Here is an 18,019-nt window from a genome sequence, read left to right as displayed (position 1 = left end):
TTGAGTTATGAGTTGTGAGTTGTGAGTTGTGAGCCACCATGTGGATGTTGTGAATAGAATCTTGGTCCTCTGGAAGAGCAGCCAGCACTCTTAACTGCTGAGCCATTTCTCCAACTCTGAAACATTTATTTAGGTACTAAACATTCCTAATGTGTGTGTGTACTGTTGGTAGGAATGAGGAAATATTTAAATGTTTGTTTTATAACTGGAGTTAGGACTCATTTAATCAGCTCTATGTTCTTATAGCCAAGACTCATGTTTCTTGCCACTGGAAAAAGCCAACCACTGGAGGGACCAGTTATTTGGGCAAAGAAAAAGACATATTTGGAAAGCTAGTGTGCTCTTTAGTTTTATGTCAACTTGATATAAGCTACAGTTATCTGAAAAGAGGAAAGCTTAATTGAGAAAATGTCTCCATAAGATCCAATTGTAAGGCATTTTCTTAATTTGTGATTGATTGGGGAGGGCCCAGCCCATATGGGTGGTGCCATCCCTGAGCTAGTGATCCTGGGTTCTGTAAGGAAGCAGGCTGAGCAAGCCATGGAGAGCAAGCCAGTAAGCAGAACCCCTCTGTAGCCTGACCATCAGCTTCTGGCACCAGGGCCCTACCCTATTTGCATTTCTGCCCTGACTTCCTTCAATGTGGAAGTGTAAGCCTATTAAACCCTTTCTTCCCCAACTTGCTTTTGGTCGTGATTTTATCACAGCAGTAGAAACCCTAACTGGGACAGCCAGCGTGGAGCCTGTGGCCAACAAAGATCACCTTGCTGGGGTGTTATGGGTAGATGCAGGAAGGTAGGTTAACACAAAGGTGCTTAGAAACATTGAGAGGAGCCTGGTCTACAAAGTGAGTTCCAGGATAGCCAGGGCTATACAGAGAAACCTTATCTCGAAAAACCAAAAGAGAAATATTGAGAGGTCTGCTTTTCTGATACCAGGCAAGGCTGTTCTCTCTAAGCTACTGGGGCTTCCCGGCTCTGTGAAGCTAACGAAATGTTTCTGATTAGAAAGTTCTAGAACTCACATCTTTTGAGCTCCTTTTCTCTGGATTGGTTCCAGTGCAGCTAAAAAGGACATAATTTTCCCCATCAGGAGAAGATAAGCCGAAGGCTACTCTCTGGAGAACAGGGGAAGGAGAGACACACAACTTCCTGTGGAGGGCAGGGGAGGTCTGTGGAAGGCAACTTCTTTAGCAAGATGGTAGAGTCAGAGACATGGCACAGCAAAGCCGGTGGGAAAGCAGCGGTGTAAGAGCATTCGGTGTGTGTGTGTGGGGGGGGGGGTGACATCAGTGACACACGTGCACATGTGAGTGAGGCCCTAGGAGGAGGAGGACATTGGGTGTCCTGCACTACCTGTCACTTTATTCCCTTAGAACAGAGTTTCTCATTGAATCTGGAGCTCACTGGTGGCTTTTGGTTTATTCCTAGCTTGACTGGCTGACCAGTGGACCCCAGAACCCTGTCTGTGCTTTTAGGTCACACCTAGGTTTTGTGTGGGTGCTGGGCATCTGAATTCAGGTCCCTTTTTAAAATTATTATTATTTTTTTTAATTTTTTAATTTTAATTTTTATTTTTGCTTTTTGCAGAGCCAAGTCTCTTACCCACTGAAGCATCTTTCCGGCCTGCTAACAACTGTTCAGTTAGCTAGAGGGTTTGTTCTGCCACAGCGTTGGGCAGATTGCTTGCCACTGCCTGCCGCATTTTCTTCACCTGTCAGTTGGCCACAGTCATGATGTACACTCCCCAGTAAGACTCAGTCCATCAGTGCTTAGGAATGTACTCAGGATCTTCCTCCATAAAAAATGTTACTTTTGTTTATGAAAATGTTCTGCCAGGTTTCAGTCATGTGCTGAGGGGAGATCCCAGCATGCCGTGAGGCAAGATTTCAGAAAGCCTCCCCGGCCCCATTCTGTTTTTCTCCCTCAACCTTTAAAGTCACTTGACTACAACAAAACAAAACAAACCACTCAGAAGAGCAGGATGTGTAGAAACGCAGGTCATTTGGGGAAAGGCTCTATTAGCGTTTGTGTTTTGGGCCTTTGAAATTAACTCTTTAGTCTTGAGGCTTCTTTTTTTAGATTTAAAAAAAAAATGTTTTAAGTGTGTGGGTATTTTGCCTGCATGCATGTCTGTGACCCACATGCATGCATTGCCTGTGGAAGCCATAAGAGGGCAGCAGATGCCCATCACTGGAGTCAGGGACAGTTGTAATCTGCCATGTGGCTCCTCGGATTGAACCTGAGTCCTCTGGAAGAGCAGTCAGTGCTGCTGGCAGCTATGCCATCTCTCCAACTCTGAGGCTCTTCTTCTTTTTTTTTTTTAATTATATTTTTTAAGATCATAATTGCCTTGTTTCTCCCTTTCCTTTTCTCCCTCCAAACACTCCAATGCAACTCCCCCCTTGCTCTCTTTCAAATCATGATCTCTTTTGCTTTAAATATTTAATTTATTTAACTATCATTGTTGGACGCATATATCTCTGTGTGCGTGCACATGTGTGCACACATGCCTTAGATCTCCTTCCCTTTTCTCAAGACTGAGCACCTTCTACCCTTATGAAATGAAGTCCCTGCCCCTGCCTCCTTCAATTCCATGCTGTTGCTAAGCAGTCAGATGAAGTTTTAGTTGTAGTCACTTGGCTTTCAGTTTGGAACTTCCATCTGGTCCTTTCAAAATTGTTTCTCTGCTAAGGTTCCTGGTCTTAGCAGAGAAAGATTCACATGCAGAACCTTTCTTCCACACCCTTCAGTGATTGATCACAGTGGCTGACAGGGGCTGAAAGCTACTGGGTCTGACCTCTGGATCTTCTGAGGGTGTTCCCTGGATGTATTTTTCTTGAGAATGCTTTTTGGAATTTTGGTTTGGTTAGGTTTGTTTGTTGACTTAATTTCTGTGGCGAATTTTGAATTATGTCTTGAATTGTGAAATGCACCATGTAGATGTTGTGGGTTCTCTTAGAATTTCTTGAAGAACACTGATTTTTAATTTTCTCAGGAAGGCGGCCTTGGGTTAGAAACTGCGTACTGTGCAGCAGCTCACATTCATTGTAGGTTTTATCCTTAGCTGAGTGTTGGGAGCTGCTCCATGTAGGCAGGGTTTAGGACCATCTAAATATAGATACAAAATTTATATACAGGGTTTGTAAGTCTTTCTCTTTGTGGGTCTCAAGATTTTAGTATTTTCTTATTTTCAGTTGCTGTGTTTATCTGTTAGTCTATTTTAAATTATTATAAGAGAATGCTTGAGGCCTTTTTGTTTGTTTGTTTGTTTAGTTTTGTTTTGTTTTAATAGATGTTTTGATAGGAACTGTACAGGAATACCAACAGAATCAACTAACCCGGACCCTTCGGCTCTCTCAGTGTCTGAACTACTAACCAAAGAGCATACAGAGGCTGGACCTAGGCCTCCCTGCAGATAGCAGATGTGCAGCTGGGTCTTCATGTGGGCCCCAAACCTGAGCAGGGCTGTCCCTAAAGCTGTTGCCTGTCTGTGGACATTGTTCCCCTAATTCAGCTGTCTTGTCTGGCCTCAGTGGGAGAAGAAGCACCTAACCCTGAAGAAACTTGATGTGCCAGGGTGAAGGGATACCAGGGGGTAGAGCTCCACTCTCTCCGAGGTGAAGGGGAGATGGAGGGAGGGACTGTGGGAGGGGAGAGTAGGAGGCAGGACAGTGATTGGGATGTAAAGTGAATAAATCAAAGTATTATTTATCTATTTTTAAAATATGAAAGAATAGAAGTTTGTCTGGCTCATAGTGTTAGATGCTATAAGTCCAAAAATCAGGTGACTGTACACTTAAACCTCTGGCAAGGGTCTGCTGGTGCTGACATCGAAATAGCAGGAGCCAGTATAGAAGAGAACGTATTAAGACAAAAAGCCAGAGAGAGTTAAAGGGCCCAGGCTCACTCTCATAAAAGTTACTCTTTGAAGAACCTGTTGGGGTCTCACTGGAACTACATTACTGTCTTTTGAGGGAATATCCACAGTGAACTGATGTCCTTATGCTAGACCCTGCCTCTTAGTAGTTCTAAATACCACAATGCTGCCCTACTTGACACAAAACTTCCAGCATGACCTGAGAAAGAGCATATTCAAACATACCCAAATGACCCCAGTCCTAAACTTTCAGTTTCTTTTTATTTACTAAAACTGTTTAATCCATTCTCTCCTTTGCTTCCTCACCCCTATTTTTAAATACTTAATTTTGTGTATACGGTTGTTTTGCATGAATGTATGCATATTCACTACCGGCATGCCATGTTAGCTATCCAAGGATTTAGGCTGTGGTGAGGTACACAGCAGGTGCTTAGAACATGCCTGTTGGTGAATGGATGCTTACACCTTGCTTCCCCAGCCCCTTTAAAGGTTGAACTGGCTGTTTTGACCAGGCAGGCTTCAGGGGTCCTGGTATTTCCCAGCTCCAGGTGTAAGAAGAGTGCAGTGACCTCTCCGTCTAGAATGTGGGCTGTCTGCGGCTCATGCGCACACACTCTGTTCCTCTTCCGTGGTAACTTACCCTGCAAGTCACAGCGTACTGCTGATCTTTTATGCTTCAGCCCCGCAGAGCATTTTCTGTCATCTGGAGGAGGCTTACCAGTGGGTAAGTACTCTGTGGCCTTGGGTCATCAGGCTGGGGAGCCTGTGGACTGGGTTTTTCTTACGTGAAAGAAGCAGCCAGGGTTTGAGGACTTCTGTGGCTCAGTACAAGCCATCATCACAGATAGTGGAACAAGGTTTCTTAGGTCTCCTGAGACAGGCACTGCTTACGGGTAATTGCTGAAAACTCAAAGTAATGCAAAACGTACAGCTCTGGAGAATAAGACGAGGCCTTGGAAACAAAGCAGAAGGTGTGAGCCTGTGACTTGTTGCTGGTGCTAGATGTGGGGAAGAGCATGGTGGCTCTGTGTATAAGTGTTTAAGTGTTTCTGCTTGGATGGAAGGTAACCTGGGACTCAGAAGCCCAGGAACCACACAGCTCTGAGGTGGGACAGTGTCTCCTGAAACATAGGAACCCAGGAAACATAGAGCTCTAAGAGGAAGTCTCCTCAGCAGAAGCACTACAGCTCCCAGGGGGGAGACTCCCCAGCTGCGCTGAGGAGCTCAGGAGCCTCAGCCCCTCTCCTCCTCTTCACGGCTTCTCTTCACTGTTGCTTTTCTTCTCACAGAATATCGAGTCACAGCAGGCAGGAAATCTAAGGAATGAGCCGAAGTGGGTCCAGGGATGGCTACCCTCTGCTTTCAGGTCATGAACATCAAGGAACTTGGCAAAGGGGCCATGCTTACCAGATAGGATTTATGAGGGGGGTGCGGAGCTTCTCAGGGCCGAGATTTCCAGAGTGAGGATTGGGATTTCAAGTCCTGAGCTTGGGGAGGTTGGTGAGAGGAGGCTCAGGGATTGGTAGGTTTTCCTGCTCGGGGATTGGTGGCTTTTCACATACACACACACACACACACACACACACACACACACACACACTCACCCTTTCCCTGCATCTGGCCCATGGGTTAGGGTGTGAAGTTCTTTCAGGCAGTAACTGGCTTTTGCTGAGACACCATCCCTGTGGGACTGCTGGGGAGGCTGGAGGGGAGCTGCTGCCACTGTAGGCAGCTCCTATGGAGCAGTGGTGTCACAAAAGCTGTGGGCTGAGGCAAGAAAGAAGGGGTTACTGCCGTGGATCACCTCATGCTGCCAAGGCAGAGGCAGGAAAGGTGTCTGTCTCTGTGGACTGCTCTGAGGTGAGAAAGGAGATGTACCACAGACAGCCTTGGAGGCTGCAGAGCTGCAGAGATCTGCCCTTTAACCAGAGCCACTGTTTTGGGCAGCTCCTGTGTGGGGCAGTGGACCATGCCACCAGATAGAACTGGTAAGGTTGTAGCAAGCTGCGAACCCAAATATATCTCATAATTGAGAACAGCAGGAGTGCAGACTAGCTCCCAACCAGGTTCCTGTCCTGGAGCATGTGACCACGACACCCCACCAAGAGGACCGTGACAGTCACGTAGCATGAAAACCTAGAATTCTCCATGCCAATGGCGTATCTATATTGGCCCCAAGGGTTTAGCCAATGAGCTTTCCTTCCTGGGCATCCCTTCCTGCAGAGGTGTTTAGTCTGGTTTATCCTCATCTGCCATGAATAAAACAGTTTGGACAAGCAAGGACCGTCTCCTCCATCAAGAACCGCCTCAGGAGGAGGTGGGCTTTGTCTCCCATAGAAGGCCCTTCTTCCAGCCCTTCCGTACTTCTGGCACTCACTCAGAGCTAAGCTGGATTCCACACATGTCCTGGGCTCATCACAAGCCCAGGCTCCCATTCCCAACCCCTCATAGTTCCCGGCAGAGCATGGGAACCACCTTTCTCAACTCCTGACGAGTCCCAGCGACATCTGGGTGCACAGGAGTTTGACTCCATCCCAACCCCTGTCACTTTCACCCAGAGAAACACAGGCTGGGACCCCTATCTTAGACTGGATTTTGCCTTCCCTGAGCAGTTTGGGTTTGTCGGAGGCCTGGCACCTACCCCAGCAGCAGGGAAGACACACAGCCTAAACTCCTGCGTTTCTCCTCCCCTGAGTGGCCCATCTCCCCTGAGCAGAGGCATTCTGACACCCCAGCAGCAAGGAAGAAGTTCAAAAGACTCCTGCGGGACATTGTACTGCAGCAGCCATAAGCTGGGTGGCAAGGAGGGGCCTGTGGCCACTTTGACAGCTTTGTGGTACAGAGGCTATTGTGGTGTACCGCTCAGGAACTACAAGTAAGGAATGGGGTCACAGCTTTCTCATTTTACTGCTTGTGTTGCAGCTCTCAAAACCATCTGTACTATAATATTCCATACCTCTTTCCACCTACTTAGAACTGTCCCACGACATGTTTTTTTTTGTTTTTTTGTTTTTTGTTTTTTGTTTTTGGTTTTTCGAGACAGGGTTTCTCTGTGTAGCCCTGGCTGTCCTGGAACTCANGAACTCAGAAATCCGCCTGCCTCTGCCTCCCAAGTGCTGGGATTAAAGGCGTGCGCCACCACACCCGGCCCCACGACGTGTTTTTAAAGGTCTCTGGGAAGCACAGAGCTGGAGACATATCCTCCGTTGGGCTGTCAGCCCTCAGCAGCCAGCCACATCTGCCTTCCAGAGTCCTGCATGGGTCCAGCTGATAGTTGTTGAGATGACTGTTATTACTGTTATTGTTGAGGAAGGAAGAGCTGTAACCTCTACCTGCCTGATGAGAGGAGGGCCAGAAACTCAGGTGACAAGCTGCAAGCCTTTGTATGCCTGGTGATGCAGAGGCCAGAAGAGAGCATTGGATCCCTTGGAACGAGCTGCAGATGGCTGAAATCCTCCATATGAGTGCTGGGAGCTGAACCCAGGTTCTCAACAAAAGCAGCCAGTGACTGTAACTGCTGAATCGTGTCCCCTGCTTTACTGTCCGCCCCCCTTTTTGAAACAGGACTTTTCTTGTCTTGAAGTTACAGGTCTTCTGCCCCCAACTCCCAGGTGCAGGGATTATAGGTATTATACATCCAAGAATGGTTTTCTATCAATATTCTGGCTGCTGTGAAGGTGGGGACCTCTCAGTGCCCCTGTGACTATTTGTCACTTCCAGAATCCTCCTGCTTTGTGCATACTTTCTGGTGCTTTCTTGAGGTGGTGGTTCTTAGTATTTTGCCTTTTGTGTTTTGTCCAGGCTAATACTTCTGATATGGTCCAGGAGTTTCCTGATGGCTTTACCAGCTATTCCATTGCTCTCTTGCCCGGTGTTCACCCTCATTTCCATCAGATCCTAAAAATGAGCCTTCCTAGCTAGGTGAGACATAATCTTTAATAATAATATATATCCCCAACATGGACAAAATTTGATGGTTGGCCAACGGGGGGAACTGAATCAGAATTCCTAGAAGAGAGTTGTATCTGCAAAGGCTGACTGACTGATTAGAACTCCAGTGTTATACAGGGGTTGCCATGTACAAGTCTAGAGCCTAATTATAATTTATCTCAAGCTTTCTTGAAGCTTCAGAGTAGCCATTCCTTGCCTACTTTAATCAGACCTAACATCCTGTGACTAACATAAAATGCATTCTGGAATGCATTAGCTTAACAAAACCCTAATCTTCCCCCAATAAAAATGCTAAGAGTGTTGACATCCAAGGTCCAATGCAGAGTCCTTTCTATCTTGCTATGACCTACCAACCTCATGTGTCCACCAATGTATTTTTAAAAATGTCTTGATTTATGGCTTTTTTTGTTCTCTTACTAAAAAATTTGTAAGTTGATGCTTCATCATAATATGGTATTTGGGGAGACCCAAATCTGTATTCCTAGGACATGATCATTCACCTTTGGCTATAGAATAAACCACGTCTTTTGTTCCTTTGAGATGAGAACTGTTGCCTTCATTGATACCAGAGTCTTCATCTGTGAAAGTGTCACTTTGACTGGATTATAGCCCACTATGGTTTTAAAAGGTATTCAGTGTTTTGTGTGGGTTTCATAAAACTTTATAGAAGATTGAAATTTTCTTTTGTCAGACACTGATTTGCATGTGCAAAATTTGTAATAGAATTCAAATATAAATTTAGAATTGTATCAGTTTTATGACATGTTAAAACATGAATGTGGATTGTATGGAACTGAAGTGTCTGGGTAAAGTTTTCTTTTCAAGTCTCTACGACTTAGTATGTTGCCAAGGCTGGTCTTGAACTTCTGCACGTAAATGGTTCCTCCACATTTGCCTTCCAGGAAGCTATGATTATGGGATATGCTTGGATGATTAACCTTTGAATTACAATTATGAAGGAAAAAATCAAATATAATAATCTTTATTATACTGTGCTTTGTGATTTCCAAGAGAAATATTACTTTTCCAAGGGAACTCCTATCAATATTAGGGCCAGAAAATGTCTTAAAGCCATTTGAAAGACATTTTACCATCTTCAAAGTACACCACAAACACTGCATCATAGAGTAATAACCGTTGCTTTCGCCCAGGATGCCACAGTGGGACCTCTTGGACATGTGGCCAGTGTGTCTTTTCTTACTCTGGTTGGTAGTTATGAGTGTGTTTGCTTTATAAACACCCCTTGAGTAAACATACCTGGTAGTGCTGGACTCCTGCCTCCTGAGCTCTGCCTGGGATATTCACACCCGCTTTCCTAAAGTGCTTGCTGCAGCCTGCCTTGGCTTTGCATCTTCCAGGGACTGGACATTTGACTGTCCCACACATAGGAGAGTCTCCCTCAGTGATTTTGCTCTGACCTTCCTGTTTCAAGGCAGGACATGCTGGATTCAGAAACACGGTGGGTAAGATCAGAGCCCTATCTTCTCCATGTGTGTCTCTGAGAGGCTCATCCTTCTCACTGCCATCCGATGGGGAAAACCTGTCATAGGCCATATTCCCCACCCAGGGTCCTGGGAGTTAAATGCCTGTGTTTGTCTTAAAAAAATAAAAGTTACCAGACTCTAGTTCAGGCAGGTGCTGGCCTAGCTTATTTATTTTAGGCAAACTCCTATCTCCTCTGGACTTTGGAAGAAACTATTTGTTTTGCTATGGAAAGTGAATTTCTCTCTCTCTCTCTCTCTCTCTCTCTCTCTCTCTCTCTCTCTCTCTCTCTCTCTCTCTTTCTCTCTCTTTTTTTGTTTTTTGAGATAGGGTCTCATGTAGCCCAAGTTGACCTCAGACTTTCTGTATACTCAAGGATAACCTTGAACTTCTGATCTTCGGCCACCACCTAGTAAGTGCTGGCATTACAAGCATGTGCTACCAATATCATACCCAGTTTATGGGCTGCTGGGGATTGAACCTGAGGCCTCATACATGCTAGGAAACAGTCTAGACTATTGAGCCACTTCCACAACCCCTCCTTATTTCTTTATAATTGTCTTTAATAGTGAAGGAAGTCAGAGAGCTAGCAAAGCACAAAGGAGAGAGGACACCAGTGGGTGCTCCTGAGTGGCCCCAGCCCTGACAGAGACTACTGTCAGCCAGTACATGGCTCTATTTGAGGCCACTTAAAGTTTCTCATTAAAAAAAAACAACAAAAACAAACAAACAAACAAAAAACAAACTCGTAGCCAGGCAGTGGTGATTACACACCTTTAATCCCAGCACTTGGGTGGCAGAAGCAGGCAGATTTCTGAGTTCAAGGGCAGTCTGGTCTACAGAGTGAGTTCCAGGACAGCCAGGGCTACACAAAGAAACCCTGACTCAAACAAAACAAAAACAAAAACAAAAAAACAAAAAATCAAAAAAAAATTGTAGGAATTAGCTTTCAGTATAGTGGGGTTTGGAATCGAAAGGCTGGTAAAAAGAGGCTAAGTTAATGTGAGGATTCCTGAGACACTCAGGGGACCTTGCTGGTGCAGGGCAGGCTCTCCTGCATGTCATTGATTGTAGCCAGACTATAAACTCATCCAAGCTCATCACACAGCAGCAGTTGTTGATCTTAACAAATGAGCAGAGCTCTATCCAAGTTGCCATCAGAGCTGCAAAAATGGCCTTTGTATTAGCGTACACCTGCTTTAATTCCAGCCCTCAGTAGGATCATTGCAAGTTCAAGGCCAGTTAGGGCCTCGAAGCTAAGACCTTGTCTCAATAATGGCAAACAAACCATAAACCAACCAAACAAAGCTGTAACAGAAAATAACAGCTATTCCTTTTTTCTCCTTTTCCTGCTGGTCATTGCCCCTATTTTTCTCTCTGGATACACCTTTGAGGCAGCTCTGGTTTTTGTATCAGGGTAATATTGGCTTCATAAAAGCAATTTGGTAGCATTTCTTTTTCTTTGTAGAATTATTTTGACTTGGTAATCTCCTGCAATCTGTCTAGTCTGGAGCTTTAAAATATTTTACTAGTGGGCAATTCTCACTACTGGATGTATAACTATTGAAATTATTAATTTCCACTTGATTTAACTTTGGTGTCCAGTGTGTCTAGAAATGTATCAATTTCTTTTAGAATTTTCAGTTTGGTGGAATACGTCCTGTGAAGTTCTGAACTCCACTGATATTTGTTGTAGTATCTTTATTGATCTCTAATTTTATTGAGCCTTTTCTCTGATTTAGTTAGTTGGCTTAAGAGTGTGTTTTGTTCATCATGCAATTCACTGTTGCATTAATTATTTTATTGTATCTATACTATTTCTGCTCAGATTTTTTCTCCTCATCTACTGCTTCTGTGTCTGACATGTTTCTCATGATGTGTCTGTCATCAAGCTATTTCTGTTATTTGATTTTTTTTTATGTAGACACAGCTATAATACCCCTCTCTTCATCATATCCCATAGGATTTTTAAAAAAATTGTAATTATATTTATATACAGAAAACTTAGTGTACATTTAACTCAGTTTAGTGGTGAGTTCTTTAGCCTTTGCCTTTTCCAGCTTGGCAATGCAAGCCACAGACTTAGGACCCTGGATGCTGCCTCCCCAGTGGCGACGGATCTCATCATATCTGTCATTATAATTGGTCCTAATAGCTTCCACGAGCTCAGCCAGAGCACCCTTGTCTTCCAAATTAACCTGTGTGACAACTACAGTGGTGCCTGTCTTCTTGTGGATGCCCCAGCCTGGCCTTTCCCTTGATGATGCAGTAGGGCACCTCCATCTCTTGACACAAGGCAGGCAGGAAAACCACCAGCTCAATGGGGTCTACGTCATGGTCAATCACCACCAGCTGAGCCTTCTTGTTCTCCACTAAGGTTGTGACCATATTGACTCCTGCTCGGAGGACAGGTGGTCTCTTAGTTGGGACGTCCCCTTTGCCAGCAGCTTTCTTCTCAGCATGGGCCAGTAGCCTTTGCTTTTTCTCCTGCTCTGTCTCTGGCCTGTACTTGTGGGCAAGCTTAGGCAGCTAAGTAGCTGTTTGCCTGTTCAGGGCCTGGGTGAACTGGATAATGGCAGGAGGTACTTTGAGCTGCTTATAGAGGATGGCTCTTTGCTGCTGCAGCCTGATGTAGTGGGGCCATTTGACAAAGCGTGTTAGATCTCTTTTGGGCTGAATGTCCTGTCCAGTGCCAAGATTCTTGGGCCTTTTCTTAAACAAAGGATTGACCACCTTTTTGGCCTCCTGTTTCTTGACGATGGCGGGGGGGGGGGCAGGGCCACCTTCTTCCCCTTGGCCTTCTTCCCTTTTGGCATCTTGCTCTGCTGGTGGAGAGAGAGCCCCATAAAATTTTAGATGCTGCATTTTCAACTGTGTGGTAGACACACACCATTACTGTTCTTCCTTTCTGGTTCTACCTTCAGTCCCATTATCCTGGGTAGGGGACTTTAACACCTGCATAATTAGGTTTGGAAACCCAAGACACCCACATGTGTAGGAAGAAGAATTTTAGGGGTTAGGCCTAAAAATACAAGAGGTGTCTTGTCATCCCACCACCCAGGATCCTGAAGAAGATGGCAAGTGACTGGCCAGCTGTGCTTCACAACCTGCTTCAGAGAAGAACAAAGAGATCCTGACATTTATATCAAGATGGGTCAAATGTGAGAGAAATGTGCTGAGCATAGGAAGCCACAAAAGGAGGGAAATATCAGATACAGGAACCTAACATGAGATGCTAACATGATGTTGGCCTAAGGATGGAAATGAGGCAGTGTGTAGCAGGAAGAAGTCAGAGATGCACTGCAGGCAATGAGTGTGGTGGATTATTGTGAATAACCCAGGTTCTGGTCACCTGGGCTACTAGTGTGATGGGGTAATGTATCGAGAAATAGTGGTGGCATTTGGTGGCTTAAATATACAATAAAATTTATTTTGAAAATAAAATAATAATCTTTGTATACCACATAGAGATGTTTGTTCCAGGTTGCTGTGTATGACACTATTGGTAACACTTCTGCAGGCACAGCATGGTACCTAGCCCTCTGTCCTCATCCCAGGTGGTTATCTTTACCCAGCAACCACTTGGCTTTCAAACTCTGGGTCCTTTGAAAATGATTTCAGTTCTACAGGCATGTGGCAATGTCACTGCTGTGTGTGGTGCCTACATAAAGAGCCCACAAAGTAACTGGCACTGTTCTGTGTGTCTGGCTCTTGCAGATGGCAGTCTCTCTTGAGTCTTCCTACTGGGGAAGTGGTGTCCATAGCTAGGTGACTAAGGGACAGTAACTCCAGCTCTCTTCTTGCTCCATGCACACAGCAGTGGAGGAAATGGAGGGGGTTGACTTGAGAAACGCTTTGGCTCCTGCCAAGACAGAGAGGTATCACCCTCAATAACATCTCCAGAATGCCTCAGATACTATTCCCCTACAAGGAATCAGTAGAACCTCCTGGGTAGTTTCTGGGATCAGCAGACATTTTTAATTGTTCCTCTCATGCACTTGTGGGTCTGGATCTGGCCCCACTTCTCTGTCAGTCAGCAGGAGCCCCTTCCATCAAGGAGACGTGAAAACGGGGTTTTGTTAAGAATTACAAAAAGACCAATTGTGCATAACCCTATAACTGACCACTCCTTCAAGATGGCCTGAGCCAGGAAACATCACCCGCGTGCCTCTCTTCCACCCATGGTGTCTGTGCCAGGAAACATCACCCGCGTGCCTCTCTTCCACCCATGGTGTCTGTGCCTAAAAAGGTGGTCCTTTCCTAGGGCCCTGCAGGTGAGGCTGGCTGCAAGCCTTGTTCTGTATTGAGTGATGTTCCTGGTGTTTTTCTGCAGTTTCCACAGCGTCAGGCTTTGGAATGTTCATGGATTGGTGCCAGAAACCTGGCCTTCCTCAGCCTGCAATGGAGATAACAAGGTAGCAGCAGCCGGGGCAGCAAGAACAAGTGCATGCCAGGTACCAGTTTTGTGGTAAAAGTGACCAAAATAAACCAAATAGTTTTCACTAGAGATAGGGTCAGGAGGTAGAGGAATCCAGTTTCTTCTTAACCACATTTGAGGGTCTCTGGGTGTTTCTACTTGGTGGGAATAGAGTGAGTCACCATGGGCCACATTGTCATATCAGGGGATCTCATCTGTTTTACCATCACCATTTCCCTTCCCCCACCTCCACCCCACGAAATACTTCTTGCCAGCACCTTGTCTGCACTAAAGTAGCAAGCACTTCAGTCCGTAGGTAAGCCTCACCTTGCACATGGCTGGGTACCTTGGGCCAAAGTGGGGAACAAGATCTATACTGGTTTCCCATGACTCCTAGAAAGCAGTAGAATAGGTAGTTAATGTTTCAGAATGGAGTAGAGACAAGAGAAAACTGATTTGGAGGAACATTTTTAGAAGGGGGAGTCACTCAAAATATGAAATTACCTTGTTTGGAATGTGAATTCTCCCACTTCAAGGAAACTTCATTAGTGTCAATTTACACATGAAGCACATCAGGAGGGTCCCCCCCCCCCGTGGTATGTTTCCAACCAGATGTAAAGTATTCTCACCAAGTGATTCAAGTTTGAATGTGATGTGCACGATCAGAGACTAGAGCTGGTAGATTTGTGAGGGCTGCGGGATCTCTCTCAGTGTGACTGATACTAGGATACTATGGAGGCCTGCAGCAGAGCTGTGGGGCTGAGCTGTCTCTGCCCCTCTGTATTTCCTTCTGGATTCCAGATGCATCCTCGCTGCTTCTCAGTTCTGTTGCTGCCTCTAACCTGGTCACACATATCTCTTGGACACATGGAACAGGTCAGGTCCTCAGAGTTCCTTCCTCTGCCTCCAGGACCACTGTCTCCTCAGCTCACAGGTGCACCTGGAGACAGGCAGCTGGGTTAACATTGTCACTGTGCATGATGGTCCTCTGGAGTCTGGTGTTCCTTCTTAGTGTCCTTGGTAGTCACCAGTAATCCATGGATCTTTTCTCCAGGGGTTTCTGAATCCTGTACAGAGCAGTGCACTGGGCCAGAGCTATTCTGGGACTTCTGCACAGTGTGACACTCCCTACAAGGCATGGACAGAACGTAGCTCAGACCACCTTCCCAGAATAGTCCCTCAGCCCTCAGGGTTCTGGGGAGGATAAAGGTATCTGGGCATGCACAACACAACGCAGGCTGCTTTCTTGTTCTCAGCAAATCATTTGGCTGTGAGTCTCCACACAGGAAAGTTTGAACTTACATTCCATCATGATGGAAATACTTGGTAACCTATAAAAGCATCTCATCTCTTAATGATGTTTCAACAGGGATAGCAAGCAACACGTATTAACACAATATGCCCCATGCACTGTAGCTGGTTACCATTTGAGGTGCCCATCCTGAGGAGAGCCCATCGGGCTATCTTCAGGGCACTGAGCAGTAGTTCAAGGAAGAGAAAGAAATGTTTTTGATAAGTTGAGTACAGCTCAGGTATATAAATTGTCCTGCTGAGATGAAGGAGCCCATCATATATTATACAGGAGTATAATATATACAAAATGATAATAAATATGAGAATCTTAGTAAATAAATAGTAAGCGGTGTGAGGAGATACGTGGCAGATGTATTTGTAGTGTATTTGTTTGAGACAAGAGAGTTCAAGAACCAGTGAGAAATCACTGTAGCTCTTCTCTTGGAGATTAAGAATAGCACATAAATGGTTTTTTTCACCCTGAATATGTCTTCCACCCTAACAATTTAGTTTTTAAGTAGATATTTTTATGTATAAGGGAGAGACCTTGTATTTATAAGGTAAAGTGAAAGTGTGTGGGGGGGGTGTATATTGAAAATTAGTGTTTGCTCACTAAATGTCATTAACAGGGTTTTTTGGGTTTTGGTTTTTGTTTCTTTCTTTCTTCCTTCCTTTCTTTCTTTCTTTCTTTCTTTCTTTCTTTTTTTTTAGGTAGGAATTGTGCATAGTTTGAGCTTTTTCTCTTTATCCGTTTTCTGCTCCACTCCTCCCCTCCCTCCTTTTCCCTCCTTTCTCCCTGTCTTAGTTCTAGTTTTGAAGATAGAATACTGTTTTGTTGCCCAGACTGACCTCAGACTCTGGGGCCCAAGAATTCCTCTGCCTCAGCCTCATATGGAGCTGGCATGGAGGCACATGCTGGGTTTCATCTGTTCTCTGGTTACTCTGTAGCTTTAACACACACACACACACACACACACACACACACACACACACACACACACACGAGAAGGAGCTCTATTTTCTTGTGACTGCTGACTGATGGATGCCTTGGGTCCCTGCCTTAGACACTAGCCTTTCGAGCAAAGAGAAGCTGATTTCTCTAGCTGCCCTCAACCCCACAAGGGCTCCTGGTACGTCTTTCTACATGCTAGCTCTTTCATCCGCTTTTGTCCCATGTGTGGCCTGAGGGAAATGGGGCTAAGAAACCTAGCTAACCTGATGCTTCCCTTTTCTCCTTCGTGACCAGCCTGCTATGGGATGGACAACGAAGAAGAGAACCACTATGTGTCACGGCTCAGGGATGTCTACAACAGCTGCGACACCACAGGGACCGGGTTCCTGGATCAGGAAGAGCTGACCCAGCTATGTACTAAGCTTGGCCTGGAGGAGCAGCTGCCTGCGCTCCTTCACATTCTTCTCGGAGATGACCGCTTGGCCAGGGTGAGTTGTGGACTCCTGCCGAGGGACAGTGCAGAGCTGTGGGCATTTGGTTCACAGCACCCAAAGAAAGACACTTGGGGAAGAAAAGTCTCCAGCAGTGAACCGCGTTGTTCTAGGGATTGAAAGAAGAACTTCAGGGAGCGTAAACAGCCACACCCAGCCGTGTGGATGTGGCCCGCTATGCCTAGCTGCCGTTGCTCTCTTAGTTGTGTGGTTTGGTTTGGTTTGGTTTGGTTTGGTTTGGTTTGGTAGATTGTTTTATTTGGTGGTAATATGGTGGTTCAGATTTACCTTGAAAACGTGAAATGAACATCCTTACTCTGAAAGGCAATAATCAGAGGTCTTTTGAGGAAAAAAAGACTCCAAGGGGAGTTGTGGTCCATGAAATTAAGTGTGAATCTGTGGAAAGTAACAGTGTCTTCTCCTTACTGAAACTCCCACAGGTTAACTTTGAGGAATTTAAGGAAGGCTTTGTGGCTGTGCTGTCATCTGGTTCTGGCGTAGAACCCTCTGATGAGGAAGGTAGTTCTTCCGAGTCAGGTAAGAGGATTTTCTGTAAGCTCTTCAGTTTCTTGCCTTTATTTATCTGTGACCATTCAAAGTGTAGCTTAACTGTTCCAAATTCTAGCCTCTTTTTCTGTCACCAACAAGCCATCAAGTGCAGACTTGGGCAGAATATCTGGAGTTCCTCTTCTGTGACTGTCATCAGATTGTAACCGGCATTACCTGTGGGGGCCACTGACAAGGCACTGAGGTGTGAGCAGCAAGAGGTAGAGCCTCAGGGATCTTAGGTGTACCAAGCAAGCAGACTGGCCTTCCGCCCTGGACACTAATCTGCTCTCACAGCCAGTGGTGCTGCAGTGTGCGAACAGGAATCCCACTGTGGAAATGGCTGTGAGGCAGGAACATGATGATAAGTCCAACTGACACATGACAGGGAGCCACCAGGCAAAGGACTGTGGGTACAAAATAATGGGCCTGGTGTGAGACAGCTGGAAGCTGGTCTGCTTAGGGACATGAGGACTGTGTGAGGTAGACAGTGATGATTTCAGGGTTCACTGGAAACAGCTACTTGCCCTGGCCTCCCGTATAACCATATAGCAGGGTGAAGGATCCTAGTCGGACCAACGGCGTGGAGATGAGTGACAGGCAGGGGGAATGCTCATACCAAGTGTCTTCTAAGTGTGTGGCTTTGAGCTTCATGTATATTTTATGTAGGTTCTGTCTACCCTCTTAGAAATTCCACAGTGCTGTCTTACCCACAGTTGACCTGAGGAGAGATTTATCCCTGTTCCATAGTACTTGTTGGCTAGGATTTGAGTCCCTGTGTCCCAGTACCTGAGCCCCATGCACACATTGTCAGAACACTATGATTTTTGGTCTGGATGACATGGTCAACCCCTTCCGCACTTCCTCTCTCATTGCAGAGGCCCTAGGCACAGGACAAAGTTAGTGCCCAGGCCACTTACACAAGGATGATAGCCCCACACCAACACTTACACAAGGATGATAGCCCCACACCAACACTTACACAAGGATGATAGCCCCACACCAACA

The 18,019-nt window shown here is 45.7% G+C and overlaps 1 protein-coding gene across 4 annotated transcripts in view; it reads left to right on the top strand.

The window, feature by feature from the left end:
* The window catches only part of Ninl (ninein like), a 71,939-nt gene that overhangs the window by 6,426 nt on the left and 47,494 nt on the right, over nucleotides 1-18,019 (top strand). For 2 of the 4 annotated variants that reach the window (XM_029536404.1, XM_029536406.1), the window contains exons 2-4: nucleotides 13,646-13,766; nucleotides 16,269-16,462; nucleotides 16,906-17,002. In XM_029536404.1, coding sequence (XP_029392264.1) covers nucleotides 13,760-13,766; nucleotides 16,269-16,462; nucleotides 16,906-17,002 — 298 coding nt within the window. In that variant the 5' untranslated portion in view covers nucleotides 13,646-13,759. Of the gene's footprint in view, nucleotides 1-9,267; nucleotides 9,290-13,645; nucleotides 13,767-16,268; nucleotides 16,463-16,905; nucleotides 17,003-18,019 lie in introns of those variants that run through there. The other 2 variants (XM_029536405.1, XM_021193544.1) reach the window with 2 other exon arrangements.

The sequence above is a fragment of the Mus pahari genome, chromosome 3 (assembly GCF_900095145.1).
Source record: "Mus pahari chromosome 3, PAHARI_EIJ_v1.1, whole genome shotgun sequence".
Lineage (NCBI taxonomy): Eukaryota > Metazoa > Chordata > Mammalia > Rodentia > Muridae > Mus > Mus pahari.
This window is presented reverse-complemented; position numbering and strand designations above follow the sequence as displayed.